General features: G+C 39.5%; 1 protein-coding gene across 4 annotated transcripts in view; it reads left to right on the forward strand.

Moving 5' to 3' along the window:
* Nucleotides 1-19,833, forward strand: part of LOC108102056 (trophoblast glycoprotein) — a 46,198-nt gene that overhangs the window by 1,464 nt on the left and 24,901 nt on the right. For 3 of the 4 annotated variants that reach the window (XM_017206685.2, XM_017206683.2, XM_017206686.2), the window contains exon 2: nt 11,020-11,071. The exons of the other annotated variant lie outside the window; for it this stretch is intronic. Coding sequence is in view for 1 of the 3 variants with exons in the window: in XM_017206683.2 (XP_017062172.1) it covers nt 11,020-11,071 (52 nt within the window). In the remaining 2 variants the exon portion in view is untranslated. The remainder of the gene's footprint in view (nt 1-11,019; nt 11,072-19,833) is intronic. 4 annotated transcript variants of the gene reach the window in all.

Raw genomic sequence — 19,833 nt, forward strand, 5'->3', positions numbered from 1 at the left:
CAACAATATTTATGATAAAGGCCCTTGGACTGTAAATAGATTAATAAATGCATATACCAAATTAAAAAGTATTGTTTTTTTATTGCTTGTGGAAATTCTGTAAAAAAAACCAGTGGATTTTGTCCTGCATTCAGCAGCCGTAGGTCCACTGGATTTTGCCCTGAATTCAGCAGCTGTAGGTCCATAGGATTTTGCCCTGCTTTCAGCAGCCAGAGCATCCACAGGATTTTGCCCTGCATTCAGCAGCTGTAGGTCCACTGGATTTTTCCCTTTACCCCTTCATTTTTGTGTCACCCCCGTGTATTTTGAAAGGAGAGACGGCAAAAATGTAAGGGGTAAAGGGGTTTTTCCACATTCCGCTTGTATGAAGAAAGCACAGGAAAATAGTATATTTTCCACACCTTTTCCCGCTGGGTTTGGCCGAGGTGAGTAGTGCACTGGTGTGCGTTTGTATCTGTGTTTGTGTGTGTGTGTTTTGCCGCCCACATGTCGCGGCTTTCTCTGCCGCCGTCGACGTCGTAAACTGGCTTTTGTCGTATGTGAAAAGTAACTTTAATTTGATCGGAGAATCAGTTCCCCAATCCCCGATCCGAACTGATTCCCCTCCACAAAGAGGCAAAGCCCCAACAACTTGTTGAGGCATTCTTCATTTGCCCAACTAGAACCGGAGATAACTTCAATTTATTTCTAGAACCAGAAAATGTAAATCATTTCAAAGAAGCAACAGAACAGCAGTAAACTAAACTAATTTGCACAGTTTCGCTTTTGCCAAACTTTGTCTCTCTGTGTTAACAGAAACAGATAAAAAACAGAAAAAGATAAAAAAAAAAGGAAATTACGCAAGCCAAAGTTTTTATACCCTTGCAGTTTTTTAGTTGTTCCAATAATTAAGTGACTAGTCAGTTGCTATATAGTTTTTAATTTGAAATAAAAAATATTGAAAGGCGAACCATCTCTATAAAGATATGAAATTATTTCAATGAAATTGTAAAAATTTCATTTCAAAAAATTTAATTTATCATCATTAAGGGTATTTCAAAATATAATTTTAACAAGATAAAGCAACAACGACTGATAGCAAAGGCAAAACAACAACAAAAGAAACAACCAGAGAACACAAAAAGCTCCGAAAAAGTTTTTAATTGTCAACTTTAAGCCGAAGCCAACTTTGGTTGAATATAGAAGAGTTGTTTTTTGACATTGCTTCTTCCTTCCCCACTTCTCCCCCCGCACCCCTCCTCTTCTTCTTTTAAGGCAGTGCTCACTAATTGAAATTTAGTTTACTTGACTTTGTTCCAACTATCCTTTCCTACCAGGACTGCAACTTCGTGAACATGTTTTTTTGTTGCTCACTGTGGAACATGTAAGCTGCTGTCGCTCTGCATTATTTACTCGCCTAATCAATACCTAATCAATAGAAAAGGATGGGAAATTCGACAAATTAACAGTAACTCGAATTTATTGAGCAAGGCATTTTTATTTCGGCTTTTCTATAACTTGCATTGCTTCAAAGTTGATTTAAAAAAGATTTAAAGACTGCTGCCAAACGAAAGCCATTTAAACGGGCTTTCTGGTATATGAAACATGAAACATAATACATATTTATTACCGATAGGAAAATAGGTAAATCGACTTCATCGGAGAAAGTTTTTACCTCGTTACGCAGTCACTTAATTATCCTTCAATCCCTGTGTCCTGATCTGCCCCAATATTCCCCCGAGGCTCGCGCCTTTTTAATTTGTTTGGCCTGCTTTTTGCAGACTCGTTATGTACTCGTATTTCACAGTTTGCCTCAATTACTGGCTCCTGTCCCAGCTCCTTACCCCCTTCTCCTTCTCCTTCTCCTTAAACCTGCATCCATGCATCTACTTTTATGCTCAACTTTTGTTTTTGTGCCATTTTTCATATACTTTCGCTAGCTACGCACAAATTAAAAGTTTATACTGCCGGAGAAACGATGGAAGGGGGGCAAAAATTGAGTCTGCATGGGCTCCAGTGCATCTGCCACTAGAACTGGGACTAAAACTGCCAACTATCCCTGCAAGCCAGACTTAATGCGCAACAATATTTTTTCTATCGCACAGCAGCAGGCGAAAACTTTGTCCATACCCCGAAAATTCCCCCTAAACCTTCCCCATACATCCCCCCGCTCCCCCTTTTCCCGTCCCCAAATCGTCAACACTTTCTCTGGGCAAATACTTGGAATACATTCGCTGGAGTTGCCAGGAGACAGACTTTTGGCATAATTTGTATGCAAAAATCTCAAATAATATACACGGCACGACACCCACTCGTATGTTTGTATCTACGCAGAGATGTATCTAAGGGATGTCCCTGCTGGTGACAGTTTATAATTTCAATCAGTGTCACACTTGTGACAACTTGTTATGTTTTATTGCCCTGGTCAGGAAGGAGGTCCACATCCGTTTCCCCTTTAAACAAATTGAATGGAGGTTTAATTCGGTATTCATGATCTGCATTCTTGCCATTTCACCCACTTTAAGTCGCAAAGCCAATGGAAGGAAAACAAAGAATATTTTCTTTAATTATTTCGCATGCCGGACACATGTCGAGCCAAGTAGAAATTCACAAAAATGGCAAACAAACTCATTTACATTATGGGAGGATAACTTTCGGCTTAGCAAAGTTAGCAAAGGAAGGAATTTTATAGAGGGAAGGAGTTTCCACTTCTGTGGTTGAAATAGAGATACAAAAATAGTTCCTTTGTTTTGAGATGTTTGCTTAGCTTGTGGCATGGCCACTGGTTGTAATTGCAGCACTGGCCAATTGCGGATAAAATGCTGGTCAGGTGGGTGCCCTGATTGCCTTGCGTAAAAACCAGAAATATCTGAGAGTTTTAATTAAATTGCCAAAAAGTCTCCCCTTGGACAAACAAGTTCGTAAACCAAAAGAACTTTAAGGCAAATATTCAGATGGCTAACAACAAAATATCTTTTAAGATGTACGTTTGGCAAAGAATCATTTGAAAACTTTACATATCTCGTGATTTACAACTATTTACAATTACTTCTAAATTAACTTATTACAAGAGACAGACAAATAGTTGACTTGAATGTAATCTTCCGACACCCAGCCATAGATATAATCAAAAGTGGTTTGCTTCAATCACCGTAAAGAGGAACAAACTTGCACAATATTCTCGGATTGCTGTCCATCAAAGTCTGTCAAAGGATAAGCGTGCTGCAACTTGATCACAAACTGCAATCTGCAAGCTGCAACTACAGCAACTAAAACTTCAGACGTTGGGGCAGTTATGCAGCTGCTATTGTTATGCTTCTTTGAAGACAATTTCAAGTAAATTGCAAGTGCGGCAAATGTAAAAATGTAGAGGAATTGAAGGAGGTAAAGGCAGTCAGCTAGCACAAAATTCAGATACAACCGCCGCTCCCTTGGAGAACGGATGCTGGAAAATATTTGCAGCAAAAATATACAATAACCAAAAACTCCGAGCCGAGGATGAGTCAGGAGAGGAGGTGCTCTGCAAGCCGAATAAACATGCCATAAGCGAGTTAAGCTGAGAACGGAAATTTAATTCAATCGGCAGAGTAAACCTTTAAGAATCTCGGGCTTGGCGAATATTTGCATAAAATCACAATTAAAGCGATTGCCGGCTGCCTTTAATTGTCTTGTATCTCTCGGATACGTTGTGTAAGCCACGCCGTATACATTATCTTTATCTCCCGCCCGTCTGGCTGGCTGCATTTACCCCCTTGTGTGTCTGCAAAAAAATGAAACAAAATAAAAAACAACAAAAAGAAGGTGAAAAAATCGTGGGGGCGTCGATGTGAATTTATGACTCACGGGTTGATTTTTCTCCCCATATTTCTGGATACTGTTGCTGATGTATCTGTATCTTGCAACTACAACTGCAGCACTGTAATTGTCGCTTACGTGTTAAAGAGGTGTGCTAGCAAAGTTCCAGTGGGCAGAGAGCTTCTCTATTTTTTCATCTAGCCCCTCATCGTTTGCTTTGGCATGCCGAAATGTCTCTCTGTGCGTTTTTGTCTGAACCACATTTGCCTTTGAGGCATGCCACAAGTCTGCCCCCTCCTCCTCCTCTTTGACCACTCTCAGGTGTGTGTGCGACTTTGTGTACGTGTGGGTGGAACGTGCCACAAGCTGCCAGCTTCAGAAAATTTTCTTTTCTCATTTCTGCTCGTTCTGCTTTCCCCGACATGTATTTATACCTGACATTTTTCAGGGTACCACAGGATTTTGAGTTTCTTAAAATTTGTACTGTTATAAAGAATTCGTGACAATTTGTTTGATAAACACAAATATCAGCAGTCAATATAATGATTATCTGTATAAAAAATATCAGCATTCAATATAATGATTACCTGTACTTAAGTAAGTAATTCTTTGCTAATTAAATCTATATTGTTCATTTTGATTATTTTTGTGTGTTCCAAAGTGATTTCCAATTTTACATATTTTTATTGGAAAAACTTTGTATTTGTGTAATAGAAAACTTAATTCTTCTAAACAAAAATGCTCTGTAAATGTTAAGATTAACAAAATACCCAACAGAATCTTTAAACAGGGTACCTGTCTTACTGTGTCTTCCCATTTTATTAGCATTTAATGAGTATCTGCTCCGCTGGCACCTCCGATTCCCGCCATTAAGTTTGTTGTTTTTTTTCCCTTGGCTGCCTGTCTGCGGCTTATTGTGTGAATTACTGCCGGGCCATTCTCCTTCCGTCGGGTCTGGAAAAAATGAAAAGCGGGGTTTCTCTGAGGTGGTTTGGGGTGGTCTAAGCTGGTCGGATTACAGCTATCAGCTGTGCTGCGACCTTCCATATTCCCCCCAACACTTCTGAGGGGCTTGCCTCTTTTCTTACTGGTGGGTGGGCGTGGCCGACATCTTGACTTTTTGGGGGGCGGGAGCCAAGGGACGAGGGAAAAGGTCAATGGCGCCTTGTGTGGCATCAAAGGCGAAGCCAATGGCCTGTCAAATTTAAATATAATTAGGCATAAACTGTTGCAATTTGTAAAGCAATTTACTGCGGTCATGTTTTAGTGAAACTCCCGAGGGAATGAGGTCCATTGGGTGGCGAATTAATTACGGATAATGGCTTATGTCTGGGAATTTATTAAGTTTACGCTTGCATAGTGAGGCAAATTTATTGAAAGGATTAAAAGAAAGTAGCACACGGTTTGTAAAATTTATAAACTGCTCTGCTTATTGAAATGTATTTTTGTTACAGAACCTGTCAAAAAGTTTCAAATTCTAACTTTCAAGCGACCTTGTCGTTTCTGTTTGGAAATTGATTTCACCTATCCCAAAAAAGGAACATGTTCAATGGTTCTTCTTTATTATTCATTTAAGTTCAACATGACCATGGTTGCACTACCTCAGATATTTTTAGTTTCTCCTCCCAGTTCGAGCAGCCTTCGAACTATTTTTGTTACTGAACTTTTGGCCCAGCTCCAGATGTCGAGCAGGATGGCTTGTAAATATTCCTACGGACCGTTGGCTGCCTTTAATTGCAATTCGATTTGAGTTTTAAATAAAAACAGCAGAGCACGAACGAAAAAAGTTGCAGGAATATTGATGAAAAGGAATCACGACAGGTCGAAAAGGCATTTTACAGTGATGGAAATTAAACTGGATGGAATTTTAAAATATATTTTGTTTTTTTTTTCCAATTTAATGGTAAATTACTTTGGCTGTATTGGAGGCCGAAAAGGGCAGGTGTGAAATGGGTGGGGAAAGGGGAAACATCAGGGAGCGAGTAGAGGCAACCCGTATATCAACACAAATTGTGGCAATTGATTGCGAGTGGCAAATACAAAGCCCGGTACTTGAATGCATTCGCCTTTAGCTGCCATCGTACCAGGTGTACTCGTACACCACCACCATAACCCCATCCGATATTTCGGTAGCTCAACTCCCCCCAAAAAGGCCCTTCATTACCCTCAGATTTCGCATTGCCGAAGGCGCAGGCAGGCAAACAGGGCATAAGTGGGTTTAGTTTAATTTGTGGCCAAATGGGAGCACATTTCGTGCAACTCAACGGGTGGAGGGCAGCTAATTGAGGGGGGTTTGCCAAACAGAGCAGCTATGTAGCAAGCAAATGGAAATTATTGAATTCCAAATGCGGGATATTGCAGTGGGGATGAATACCATGTTAACAGGATTATTCACTGAGCCGGCAGAAGAATGTCGAGCATGGAACTGTGCTGGCATGGAAATCGAATTGAAGCCGAGAAGTGGCAATAATTTTGTACGAAATGTAATGTTTTTTGTCTTCAGGATAGATGTAAAATGCTTATGCCATTTAAGAGGAACACTCGTCTAAAACACATCACAAGCTTCTTCAAATTGTAGCGACTAAAAAATACATACATATTTTCAAAATTATTTTTCCTTGAACTCCTCGTTTTAGTATACGCATGAAAAGTATTTATGCATTCTAAAAATGCCTTGAAATGGCTATCTGTTAGTGAATTTTTTATAATGCCTTGTAAGCTTAGTCTCTGCCACTTCGCTTTAAAGTTGCTTATTGAATTTTAAGCCAGTGCTTTTGGCTTGAAAAGAGCAAGTTTTCAGTCAAAGTCCACCTAAACTCACCCGAAATACGTTGGGTAATGGCAAACATATTTGAGATGTGAAGTGCTCGGCATTGATTACATTCGATGGGAATTGAAACCGAAACTTGAACGATTTATTTGCCTTAGCATTGCAGGTCACGCCCAATGCACTAACTTCCCCATGGAAGCAAGAAGAACAAGCCAAAAGTCAATGGGAAAATGTTGGTGGCTCGTAAAAAAAAAGAATTTGGGAATTTTCTGATTTATTTGCGCAGCGAGCGCGAAATGAAAAATTGCGTAAGCAGTGGAATTACTTTTGGAATTGGTGGGGGGGAGGTAATGGGGAGCCATCATTAGTCGAACGAAAAGCGCAGAGGGGAGTCTGCAAAGTATTTGCACAAATCTAATGACTATTGGCTGAGAAGCAAAGGATTTCCGTTTTATTATTTTATTTTTTGCTCACTTTCCACTTTTGAGATGACTCGGGGAAAATGTTTGCAGTTTCATGCGCTGGGAAAAACAAACGATGTAGCCGGGGGGAGGAAAAAACGCTACCCCCTTCCAGATAAGAAAGTCGGGAACTTGTCTCTGGCCATATCTTTTCTCCCTACTCTCCACGCGCCCTCGGGGAAGCCATTGCACTCGGCTCGCCCCGCATTTTTCCCCCACCCCCCACCATCATATTTTCCGGACTTCAGTTTTCCGACCCACCCACATATGTGCTTAGGCGGGGGGCGTGGCATTGTCTGGCAGCTGCTGCCCAAAAATGCCAAGCACCAGGACCTCGGTTATGAGCTTTTTCCTTGTCGTCCTTGTCTTCGTGGTCTCTGCTCACTTTATTTGTTTGCAGCTACTCTTTCGCCGAGCAGTACTTGAACTATTTGGCCAAGAGGAGTGAATCTTTTAAACATGGACTGTTAAGTTAATATTTTCTATTCTTCTTGAGGTCACATACCGTAAAAAGAGTTTGGTAGGTAGCAAAATTACCTTTAAATTAGTATTTAAACAACAATCCATAAATCATAAATGCATGGCCTACCATAAAAACCTTTTAATCAGATTACCTTTAGTGTAAGGATATTAGAGGATAGGTGTATTATCTTTAACGCTCTAGTTATTTACCCTTCAACTTTCGTTATTGCCTTGTCATTGCTTCAGGGTATTACGAATTCGCTGGGAATTTTGTTTATGTTTTGCTTTGTTAACCATTTTTGGGCGCTTTTACTGTAGTTGCTGTTGTTCTGTTCCATGGCCATTGGCTCCATTATTTTGGCCTGTCTGCCCTCGGGCCAGGACGAAAATACTGGCCAAGAAGGGTTCGGCGGGATGAGGCGGGTGAAAACTTTATTCCGGGTCTGAGGAGCGCAGTGGTTTGTTCGGATGCGGTTGCTTTTGGTATTTCAGGGAGCCTCGTATTTCATTATCTATATATGCCCGGCGATACATTGAAGACTCGCATTTCGTTTTTATCGCATTCCTTTGCCTCATCTGGCCCGCTGCATTATGTTCGCCTGATTAATTTTTGAGTCGCTTTTCGGATAGGACTCGCGTTTGGCCAACAGCAGCGAAACATGCTTACTTTCCCACGCATTCACTTCTTTGGACTTCTTTGGGGCTACCCCACCCCTTTTTCCCTCGTTTGGCCCTCTCCTTAAGTGCAGATTTTTGGCTTAAATGCTGTGGTTATTTTGTGCTGTTGTTGTTTGTCTCGGTTTCCTGGTGTTCTGCTTTGGTTTGTTGGCTGCGCTTATTAATTGTGTAATTTAGTTTGGGGTGTTGCCCGCTTGCTGCTTTCATGATAGCCAGACCAATTACGGCTGGCAGGAGGCCAAAAGTTGTGGCGACTTAGTGGCCAGTTGCCTGCTGAATATTGCATCTGCAAAAACGCTGTGATAAAGATTAAGCGGTTAACCGCACGGAATTGATAGTTAAGAAGTTTAAGGATTAATTAAAATCTAACTACAAGTTTGTTGGCTTTAAAAGTTAAATGTTTAATATCGTTACTTTACCTTAAAGTTATCGTTTCAAAAACAACATTAAATATCTTAAAACAAACTCGGTGTCCATTACAGCCATAATAGTCCACTCTTAATGTGTTTCTCCTAACATCATTTCGCTGCTATCGACATCCTTCAGAGTGTTTACCCTCTTCAGTTTGCCACTCAGGGGCACAAGCCCCAAACACTTGGATCGTTTACACGCCCCTCCGTGTTTGCTGTCCCCATTTGGTTGGGAAAATTATTGAATTTTTCGCCTAATTTACTGCGTTTACTTCTTTCTATATTCATAAGGCGAATACTTTATGTGTTTGCCAACGTTGCGTATACGTAACGTAATTTACGAACCTCGAGGGCGGAGGGCAACGCTTTTGCCATAAAACTTTACCCTGGCAAGTCAGCGAAAAGTTCATTCTCCCCTCCAGATTTGAGTTCGACTTCTCCGTCGCTTTGGGCTTGAGCTTGAATTTGTTTGGCGTTGTTGTCGCGCCTTAAATTGAATTCGGGCGGAAAAGTTCTGCCACCTTCTTATGCTGATGACAAGTTTCGTATCAACCTGCCTACAATGTATATATATGTATTTACTTGGCTTTCGGAGTTTTAATTTAGTAATATCGATAAGGCGGCAGTATACAAGTTGTCAGGAGTGTTGCCCAAACGAGTTTCTGTTGCCGATGCAGGGCAAACACTTTGCTTATTAAGTGCCTCCGCACTTCGTTCACTTCCAGACAGAACTGCAAAAAAAATGGTAAAAAAAATGGTAAAAAAGTGGCGAAAAAAGAGGAGAAAACGTTAAAACCAATTCTCATTCCCATGCTGGGCATAAGGCACGCACTCGTCAGGCTGCAGGCTTCGAGGAAAAAAATCCGAGAACTGAAAAGCCCGAAACTTGTTTAACAGCATTTTTCCCTGTCTGCTCCGCTCCCGTTCTGCTCCTCCTCCCTCTCCCCCTCCTCCCTGCCGCCCACTCCTCGAAAAGGAGGCGGACCCGAACCATAGATGGACTGGACATTGCCCCGCTGTGCGAAAGAGGTGATCAATCGGTCGTTAGATGGCATTGGATCGTTTGTCGAGCGAAGAGGCAAAGCTGAGAAGGTAGTGATTATCGATTTGCAAAGGGTTTCTGAAGATGATAAAATTTAACAGCTCAAATAACAGGTAGTTATAATGCTACAATCAGCTCATAAAGATTTCATTTTAGATAAAACAATTTTTTGGTTAACTTTTGGTAGTCAGTTTATCGATCTATACCAGGGGCGGACGCAGAAAAAATTTTGGGGGGTCCGGTCGAAAAATTTTTTCGTTTGGGGGGGTCCGGTCAAAAAATTTTTAGTTTATATGGTTGAAAGGCCGTGTGCTGTAAGGGAATTTGAAAAAGTCTGAGATTTTGGGGGGGTCCGGACCCCCGGACACCCCCTGCGTCCGCCCCTGATCTATACTTATAAAGTTTTTTAGAATTTTACTAATTTAATACCATATTATTAAAAAAATACCATTTATTTTTACATCCATATTAAATATTGAGAAAATGGTAATTACATATGAGCTTTCATTATATGTTTTTTATTTTGCTTTGGGCTACAAATAATCTTGCATACCCCTGTTGATACCCTGGGTGAACTTCCATATTTAAAAAAAAACCAAATAAGGCTACAAAAAACATGCTGAGTATCAAGACAAATGCGTACAACAACAATAAGACGATAACATGGCACATAACAAGCCCATATGAGTTATAAAGCGCGGCTTATAGAACTCCGTAGACACCATGAATATTGCACAGTCGTCTCCCGAAAGCCCGCAAACCAAACATTCGCATTGTATTTCGGTCTTTTTGCGAGATCCCTTTCTGTTTTTGTTTCGCTTTCTGTTTTGTTTTTCCAGTACTTCTTTTCTTTTATTTTTTTTTATTTTTTGTTTGCTGATGTTTTCGCATCTGCAGCCGATGCCTCGTATAAATGCATTTTGGTGTCGTCGCCGCTGTCCCGCATCGTCTGTCTCGCTCTCGCGCTTTCCCTGTCTCGCTTCCTCTGGGCAAATAAAGCGCATGGCCAGCAGGAAGAACAATAGCAACAATGAAGACTAAGGAGCTCGAGCGGGACGCAGACCAAGGGCAAAAACTGAGAAGGGGGAACTGGGCTTATGCGTTTTTCATGTAGTTGGCGATTTTTCGCTGGAAAGCAACAAATACGAACAAAAAAAGTGAAAACAAAAGCATTTCGAATTAAAAACTTAACAGACCCTTTGACCGAAACCAAAGTTTTATGTTATTATATGCTATAAGGGAAATGTAATGCGATTTATACAGATTTGCTGATTGACAATGATTGGTGGATTGGAATCAACTGGTTTAAAAGCTTAAATGGCAAAAAAGAGCAACAAAAAAATACATTTTGGTTTTCATACAAGGTTTTATTTCATCATTGAATTGTCCATTTAAAACATTAAAATTTTCTTTTTATTTTAGCTCCTATGGACTGGCAACCTGTTGTCTAAGCTAATTCCGCACTCCTTTAATGGTGAGCAAAATTAATTTTATTTTTCTTACAATTTCCGAAATCATAATTACTCTTTTCCGATTAAGGGTATTTCGTGTAAGCTGTTACCTTAAAACCGTATTGAGCCCTTTTCCGCTTTTCTGTAAGCCAGAGGAAAACAAACATTCTGCCATGTCTGCTGTCAACATTGACGTCCATATTGTATTTTTCATTTCGGTTTCCTTTCGGTAGTTGGTTTTTTCGACTTTTTTTCGAGTGTCATTTCAGAAGAATGGTTGGCCGAGAAGGGAGTGGAAAATAAATATAAACATAATTTTTAATTGCACCCAGTGGGAGAGTAAAGTTGCCAAAAAGACAGTTAGATGTTTGTTGCTCTGCCTCATTTCACCAAGGGAACAATTAATTCGACTGCAGGCTGGGGAAATTTCACTTTTACTGGGATTTCCATGGAAATTCCGGAGAAAACAAAACAGTTTTTATCTACGCAGTTTATACAGTAAAATTCATAAATTCTTTAATACGTGTTGCCTAATTTAAGGGCTGTCACTTTCTTTTTCACACCTAATAAATTACTGCCAAACGCATTTTCTCCTATTTTGCAAATACAATTTTGAGAAATTGACTTCACATAAACCCATTATTACAACTTGGGGCAACTGACAGCTGCTGAAGATTTTGACATTTGTATTTTACCGTTACACGTTTGCGGTTATCCCAGGATTGCCACTCATTAATAGGAATGGGAAAGGTTGTGTTGAAGGTTACAAAAGGCTGTATAGGCAAAGGCTCACTTTGAAGCCATTTAAATTTTAAATGTGCCACCGCAAGATGCCGCACTCCATCCGACGGAAAGTTCCCTTCCCTTGAATAGCTAAGTGTTGAAAACTTTTTGCCGAGACTGTGCCAAGATTGGTACATAATGGAAAGTGATTACACACTCGCCGTCTCTTTCCGGCTGTTCGCCTCGTTAGGGTAATAAAAAATAAACTTTAGCAATTAATTTAATTTATGCGGTATTTAATGTGCACACAATGCACGCGGCACCCTGTTTGCACGCCTTCAAGCAAATATTGGCCGAGAGTCCTGTCCAATGTGTGCCGGGGATTTTACAAAAAGGAAACTATAGAATTTTCAGGCCGGGTCGGGACTATTCACTTTTATTGTCAGTCAAATTTGAGGAATGGCTCGTATAAGATGTGTGCGGTTAGAGCCCTTCCTCATCATCATCGTCGTCATTACCATTTTGTGGTAATGCCTTAGGATTCATATCTTTATTAAAGAGTCAGAATATAACCGCGAACGGGTTTTAGTACGTGCTTACAAAGGCAATCACAATTAAGGATTTAAATGGTAAGGGAGAAAGATACTTTAAATAATTCCGAGCCGTGGTGTTTGATTAATATGGAGATTGTAAATTTAAGTTTCGTATCTCATTTTGATGGCTAACATTTTATCTTGTTTATATATTAAAGCCATTCTCTACATTTTATAAATCAATTTCACCAAAAGCCATAGCTCCTAATTAAAACATCAAACAAATGCACGAAAAATTGTAAGAGCTCTTTGATTTTCTTTCGCTTCATTGGTTTTCCAAAAAACAAGTCACATTGTAGACAAATTTTGCTAACATGTTTAACTTCTCGGTTCTTTCAAAGCTGTCAACACATTTAATTTGTGATTCCCGAGTTGCTTGAATCTCGTTTTTCCCCGCAATTCGCCTTTGCTTTCATGCGTTTTCCTTTGAGAAACGTGACTCCGGATTTGAAGTCAAGAAATATAAAAATTAAGAACTTTTTATTTGTCTCTTTTTTCCGTCCTTTTTTTATTTTATGAAGCAGTTTTCATGTCCCCGCCGAAATATTTCATGACAGGGATTATTACGCAGGCGATATATGCGTGATAGGAAGCCAGGGAAGGAGTACGGACATTAATCATTGCTCAACTTTATAATTTTGTCAGGGCTTACCCGACCCTATCCTTCTGCCATCCTACTTCCGCCCCCTTCCGCCTGCCATTCTGTATGCAACTACAATTTTTCATACAGAATGATGTCATTAAACAAAGAACAGAAACGAACCGACGACAATAATGAGCCGGAGCTGTGAGCCGAGTCTGGGGATTGGCAGGATGACGGAGGGGGGGGGATGGGGCAGGAAAATCGTGCGGCTAAATCCCAAAACAATTTATATGAACCAAGCCAAATGACACGCCAGCGGTGCCAGTGTGAAAGAGAGAGAGGGTCAGATGGAAGAAAGAGACAGTCAACGAGTGAGAAAGTGAAAAGTGACATAAACGCGGTAATACGAAGGAGAGGCCACATAATGAAGCAAACGCGACTTGTTAGTCGCTCTTGGAGTTCAGTGGATAAAGCCCGGCCTGCTCTGTTTTGTCCTGGTTCCGCTCCTGGTTCTGGTTCTGGTTTTGGTCCTCTTTCTCTTCCTATTCCAATTCCCTTGCCCCGAGAACCGTGCAGCGGTGCCCTTTTAAACCCCAGCGAGGGTGGAATTTAAGATGATTGTAAAATAGATAAAGTATGCAAATATAACCCACATTTCTCTATAAAAACTGTGGGCGTCTTAATCAAAATAAATAATAATAATCTTGAAAGAATTTATAGGTACTAAATACTTCCTTTAGTTTGGAGAGAGTAGAAAGTGCGAATGTTATCTAGATTTTTGATTTTATTTAATTGATCTTTAACCAAATTGGCTTACCAAATTGGCTTACCAAATTTGCTAACAATGCGTATACGTGATTAATATGAAAAACATATATTACGTATACGCAATGTGTAAATAGACAACATCTTTTAAACCATGTACTATATAAGCTTACTTTAAATTTCATTTAAAAAAAATTAAAAATCGTTGATCTATAATAAAACAAATTCAAAAGTTTCATAAGGCATTCGCGCCAATAAATCATAACTTACTCACATGGTAAATTTTAAACTTTCTTTTTATACGAAGTTCATTTTGGTATCAAGGAAAACATATTTAGTATGAAATCTGTCTATCAACTTGGCTTAAACAATACCTTGTTTCAGGGAAATTCCACTTTGTAAAGTAATACCTCTTGAACCACCCACTCGTTAGCGGCAACAGCAGCTCGTAGAACTTGGCTCATGGCCTCGTGGCCCATTCAGCTGCGGCCCAGGCCAAAAAGTTTGGCCAAAACGGATGCGTCAAGTTGAATGGCTATAAAAGCGTTGAATGATGTTGCGATGATGATGGCCAGGGGGTGCGGCGGGGTGGCAGTTGAAAGGGGTTTCATGGCAACAGAGGGTGGCAAGGCGATGGGGAACCAGTTGAAAGGGAGGAAGAACATTACGTATGCAAGTCGGCTACGCAAACCAAACACAGACACAGGAACGCACACACAAACGCACTTACTCACCTCTGAATGGCCCCTCCTCCTATATACCTATATACATACATATATATATACACCCCCACCTACTGCCCCTCGGGTCGACAAACATTTAGTCAGATTCTGATTTAGCGGCGCCAACTGAATGACGACGAATTTTGAATACGAATTTCATTATACGCAGCACTCAATTATTCAGTAATCAAGCTAGATCGAAAAAAGGGGCGGAAGGGGGCGTGGCTGAGTACAATGTTTCTACACTGAAATCAATGTTTGAAATTAACAAATCCATCTAAAAGCTCTTAGATGTAAAAGTAATGTTCCTACTTTATAGCCAATTACAGACAAAACTTTTCGTTTACTAAAAATAATATTTTAATGTAAAATAATATTTTTTATCACAAAAAAAACCTTTAAAATGGTCTAAACAAGTAAGCTAAATTCACGTTTCTTACCTAAAATGCTATAAAAAATAAATATTTAATTTCAATAAAAGTTAAGCTCGGAATGGAACTAATTGTTACAGTGTATCTCTTCCGGTTCCTCTGTTTCCGTTGTTGTTTGTCTGGGCCCTATTTTATCAAATTCATTGCAGTTTTGTACAGTTACACGCCCTTTAAAACCAGACCCACGCTGCTCTGCTCAACCGGCAGCTAATTAACATGGTCCAAATCGGTCGGGGGAGTCATTGCAAAAAAGGGGCTTGGGGTTTTGTGTACAAAAAGCCGGCTCACAAATTGCCAATTGGTTTGAATTTTCAATGAAGTTGCTCTTGTTGTTTTTTGTAATTGTTGTTGTTTCCTCCGAGCAATCCGACTTCATCATGCGCCACGCCCCCTGCTTATCCCTAAGCGATGTTAGTTGGCAGTTAGTCGCTGCCGGCTGCCAGTAATTATAATTATGCATGTGTAAATTCATTAATTATGCAGACCGAAGTTCGCTTCAAGGGAAATTTTCCGCAGAAAGGGGAGGGGCATTAGCAGTTGCCGGTGACTGTAGCAGAGTGCTTTTATGTCATCCAGTCGGTGATGAATTGTAGTTGATTTGGCCTCCAACGATGTGGGGGAATTGGATGCCAAGTGCTGAGCGAAAGTCAAGAAAAATGATAGGATGACATCAATGATGTCTGTTTTGGTTTTAGTTTATGTAGAGATTGATGGGAGTCATTTAAATACCCTAATACTAAGAAGAACCAAGGAAATAAGAAGAATTATATTGAAATACTTACTTAGACTTTAATATAAATACTAAAATCAGTTATTTAAATAGAATCTTACAAAAATAATTTTTTACCAAGCATTTTTCTTTTGCATTCTTTAACTTTTCCTTACCACACATTTATAAATTGTTGTATTTCCTTTAGCTGCCAGTTTCTTCCAGGCAATTTCCCTTTAAACCGAACTTTTCCTTTATTACCCTCCGCTTCTGCCTCTTGCCCAATTTCCATTCCATTTCATTTGGAAGTTTGCATATTTAAGTCAAAACTAATTTCAGGAGTCACGGCTAACTGAAAAGAAATTGTCAACTTTTGGTAGCCACCTCAGGTATGCGAAAAAGCACCAGAAACTGCGCCCAGACTCCCGAGCTCCCAGTTTTTCATCTGGCTTTTCTCTTTGGGCCTTTTCTTTATGCTGCTTTCTGCCCGGTCCGTTCTTGCCTCTTTGGGTTGACACATTGCCTTGTCGGCGCTGTCAGCTGGCCGAGTTTTCCCGCAACAGAAATAATATATAAGCAGAATGCTTAAATAAGCTCAAGCCAGACAAGGGAGCAAACGAGGGGGAGGGATGGGGAGCAATGGGGAGCCAGGGGGGATGGAGACGAAGAACGACAACAGTAGAAGCAAATTTCTTGCATATACCAGTTTTCCATCCAACAAGAGTGACGAATGACATTGGTAATTGGTGCTAAAAATTGTCAAATTGCAAGCGGAAAAGTCAGTCTTGTCTGTTGGCCAGAGCCCCCAAAACTTTTCCTGAGTTTTAAAGCTTTAAACTGGTACGGAATATTCACATTTAAAAGCCTTTGCATTTCCAGATAAATTTGTATAGTTAGCACATGGTGTGTTAAATGTAGTTTAAAGGTTGCCTGTGGTGGAACTACATCTCTGCTAAATGCATTTAATTGTTTGTTTTTTGCGTACCCTCGGTAAAGTGGAGTGCAATTAAATTGCGGCATATGAAGTAGAGAAGGTTGTGTCATCTATAATACCTGATTACATCACCGGATGTCATCGGTCTGCAGTAATTTCTGCAGTTCACAAACGGAATTGGAAAACGCCTGATGAATGATAAAGTTCAGTATTGAAATGTAAGTCTTTTACACGGGTACATAATTTGTTGTTTCTGTGGGACATTAAATTGAATTCGAATGCCCTATTAATATTTATGAACTGATTTTAAACGAAACTCATCTGGAAATAATGCATTTATTAATATAATTACCCTGAAATTAAACAGCTGCCAGTTGTGAACATTTTAAGGATATTTAAACTTTGTTGACAACAAAATGTTGTATTTCAATAAAACATTTTGTATTTTAGGGTTAAGGAAGTTACCTTGCAGCGAATTAAATTTATTTAATTTTATGTTATCAGATTCAAACATTTATAAAACGGTAACTCATATTCGAATAGCTTGCACCTGAAAACCTTTTTGCTTTGTTTAAACGCCGCCTGTTGATTAGCGCTACTTTTTGCCCTTCTGCTGCGCGCTTTATTTGCATTTCATTTATATATTTGAATTGCTATTCTATGAACACTCAATGACGCTAACAATGAAAAAATCCCTACTAATGAAATTAAATATATATGGGCTAAATGAGTAAAAAACCCAGAGTACAACTGAACGAAGGAGAACAATACCGCAGAGGCGTAGTTTTAAATTACAATTTCCGCAAAGCCGCAAAAACTTTTTTCCTACCTCGATTTGGGTTTTGTTATGTGTTGATTTTCATGGCTTTTAACTTTAAATGCCATTGAGTTGGGTGACTCGAAAGGGGGCAGGTGGTAAGTGTGGTGAAACCACTGCGGTCAGCTAAATGGCCACCGAAAAAGGGGCTACTAGCGAGGGAGAGCATAAAAAAAATTAAATTATATGGCAACAGGCAAAAAAGTGGAGCTAGGAACAAACAAGAAAAAAATTCGAAATTGAATTGTTCCGTATTATATATTCAGGCCAATAAGAGAGGCCGGACTACGGGGCGGATGGTTATACAAACCGTTCAGTTTGCATTTCGGTTCGAGCTGGCTGGATCGATGCAAGCTGGCATAAAAAATAATTGAAATGGAAGCGAAAATTGACGGGACGAAAACTGAATGACAATGCCATTACTCGTTAAGGACTTGATTTGATTGAAGCTTTTACCCACACATCGTGGGTTACTTATTTGCTTAGTTAATTAAACGTATTTAATTCCCTGCATTTACTAAAAAGAGGAGGAAAAATCCAATCATAGGAAATGGATGCAATAAAAGTTTCCTGCTTAATTACATACTAAAATAGTTTTAAAATTTCAAATGGTTGCTTTATGGCTGTCCTAGATTAAATAAAAATAGACAAAATGGGTCAGATCTTGGAAGCATGAATAGTTTTATGAGAAGATTTGGAAAGTAATAAATTTTAAAAACCCATATCTTCCCTAATGGGGTATTTATAATCATCTCAGGTATGTCAGCACAAAATTTTCTATCTTATCCCACGCTCAGTTTTGTGCAATCAAATAAAGCTGTTTTATGCATATGTATATATGTAATAAAAATGTGTTTAATCGCTGGATCATCCTACATGAATTTCCTATTAACTTCTCTTTTTTATGTTGGTTAAAGCAGAAAAAGTTTTGTTAAAACTAGTTATCCATTGTTCGAGATTAAAATTTATTTTTATTTACTGCAATACTCTAACAAATTTCGTAAAATTAAAATGTTGACCTATGTAATCTCAAGACCAAAATGATGCCATTACTTTACATTCATATATATTTCACCTTATTCCCTTTCATTTGCATTAATATCTCAACTAAACAGCATCGTGCTACAACAACCGCAGTATGCCACAACAACAACGTGACCCCAAAAGCGATTCTATTAATAGTAAACGCAAACCCGGCTAACCGTAAATTATGTTCTCTAGTCCCTGCGATATCCCCCTCCCCATTCGCCCTGCTCCCTTTTATCTGTGACAGGCGCAACATACATGCGCCCACTTAAACGGTTAGACAAGAAACCCAGGAACCCCCCACTGTTGTAAAGCAATTTCTTGTATCGGCCTTTCTTTTCCATTCTTTTAATGCTCTATCTTGTCTCTCCTTCTATCACACGCACATGAATCTACGTCGGCATATGTATGTGTTCCGCACTGGTGTGTGTGTCACCAAATGTCATTGACACGATTTGCTTTATTCTGCAGCTCGCTCTTCGAAACACAACCGCACAAAAAGCGAACCAGCAACGGCTGCAACAACACGTATAGCGGAACTGCACTGAAAAGATCAGGTGGAAAATCTTAAAAGTTGATTTTACATGCAGTTAAAAACCTATATTTAAAGTAATCTATTAAATATAGTTTTACATTAGGCTTCAACTTCCAAAATAAAGTATACGTATTTTTAAAGCTCTCGTATTTGGAATATTTTTCTATAATGCTACCGGTTTTATAAAAATACTACAAACCAACTATTTAAGAAAGAAAAGAATTTTAAATATAATTTATAATATTTATCAATCCACAATTGGTTTAGTAGAACACCGTTCCAATCTTAACACTTTTGTTTCTCAGTGTAAATGCATGTGCAACAACGTTTACTTGGTGTTTATGTGTTCGTGTTGCGGGACCACCTCAGCATTTTTTCCCTGTCTGACTTTGTTTGTCTTGTCTTATTTCCACCTCTGCATTTCACTTGCCCCTTTCATTTCGGCGCCCCTTTCATTTACCGTACGCCAGCCCGCGAGTGAACGAGACGGAGGATGCCAGAATGAAAGGTAAGATAGCAACTAGATTGTTATCAGTTTTTAAAAAAAGCGCCGACGCTTCGTACAAATTTTTCTTGCTGCGAGCTCTAAAAAATAATCGAACCAAATTCTAGGCCAACGATGCATGTGAAAGCGGAAAGATACAGCCTTCAAACGAGCGAGGGATAAAAGCCGAAATGCTGGTGGTGGAACAGGTGCGATTTTCAGTTGCATAATGTGAATTTAGAGCAAATTGCCAATGGGCCTCATTAAAATGTCGCCATCAATCAGTCAGCCAGTCATTCACTCACTCAACCAACCGAACGTTGGTCGTTTCGCATCAGCTGAGCACATTAAAAATGCATTAAAGCCAAATGTTTGATTTACGTTTTGTGGCGCTCATTAGCAGATTATAACACTTCTCCATATGTTATATGCTGCGCACTTTTGCACGTCTGTTGGCTTAAAC

Source organism: Drosophila ficusphila, unplaced genomic scaffold, assembly GCF_018152265.1.
Source record: "Drosophila ficusphila isolate 14025-0441.05 unplaced genomic scaffold, ASM1815226v1 contig_791, whole genome shotgun sequence".
NCBI lineage: Eukaryota > Metazoa > Arthropoda > Insecta > Diptera > Drosophilidae > Drosophila > Drosophila ficusphila.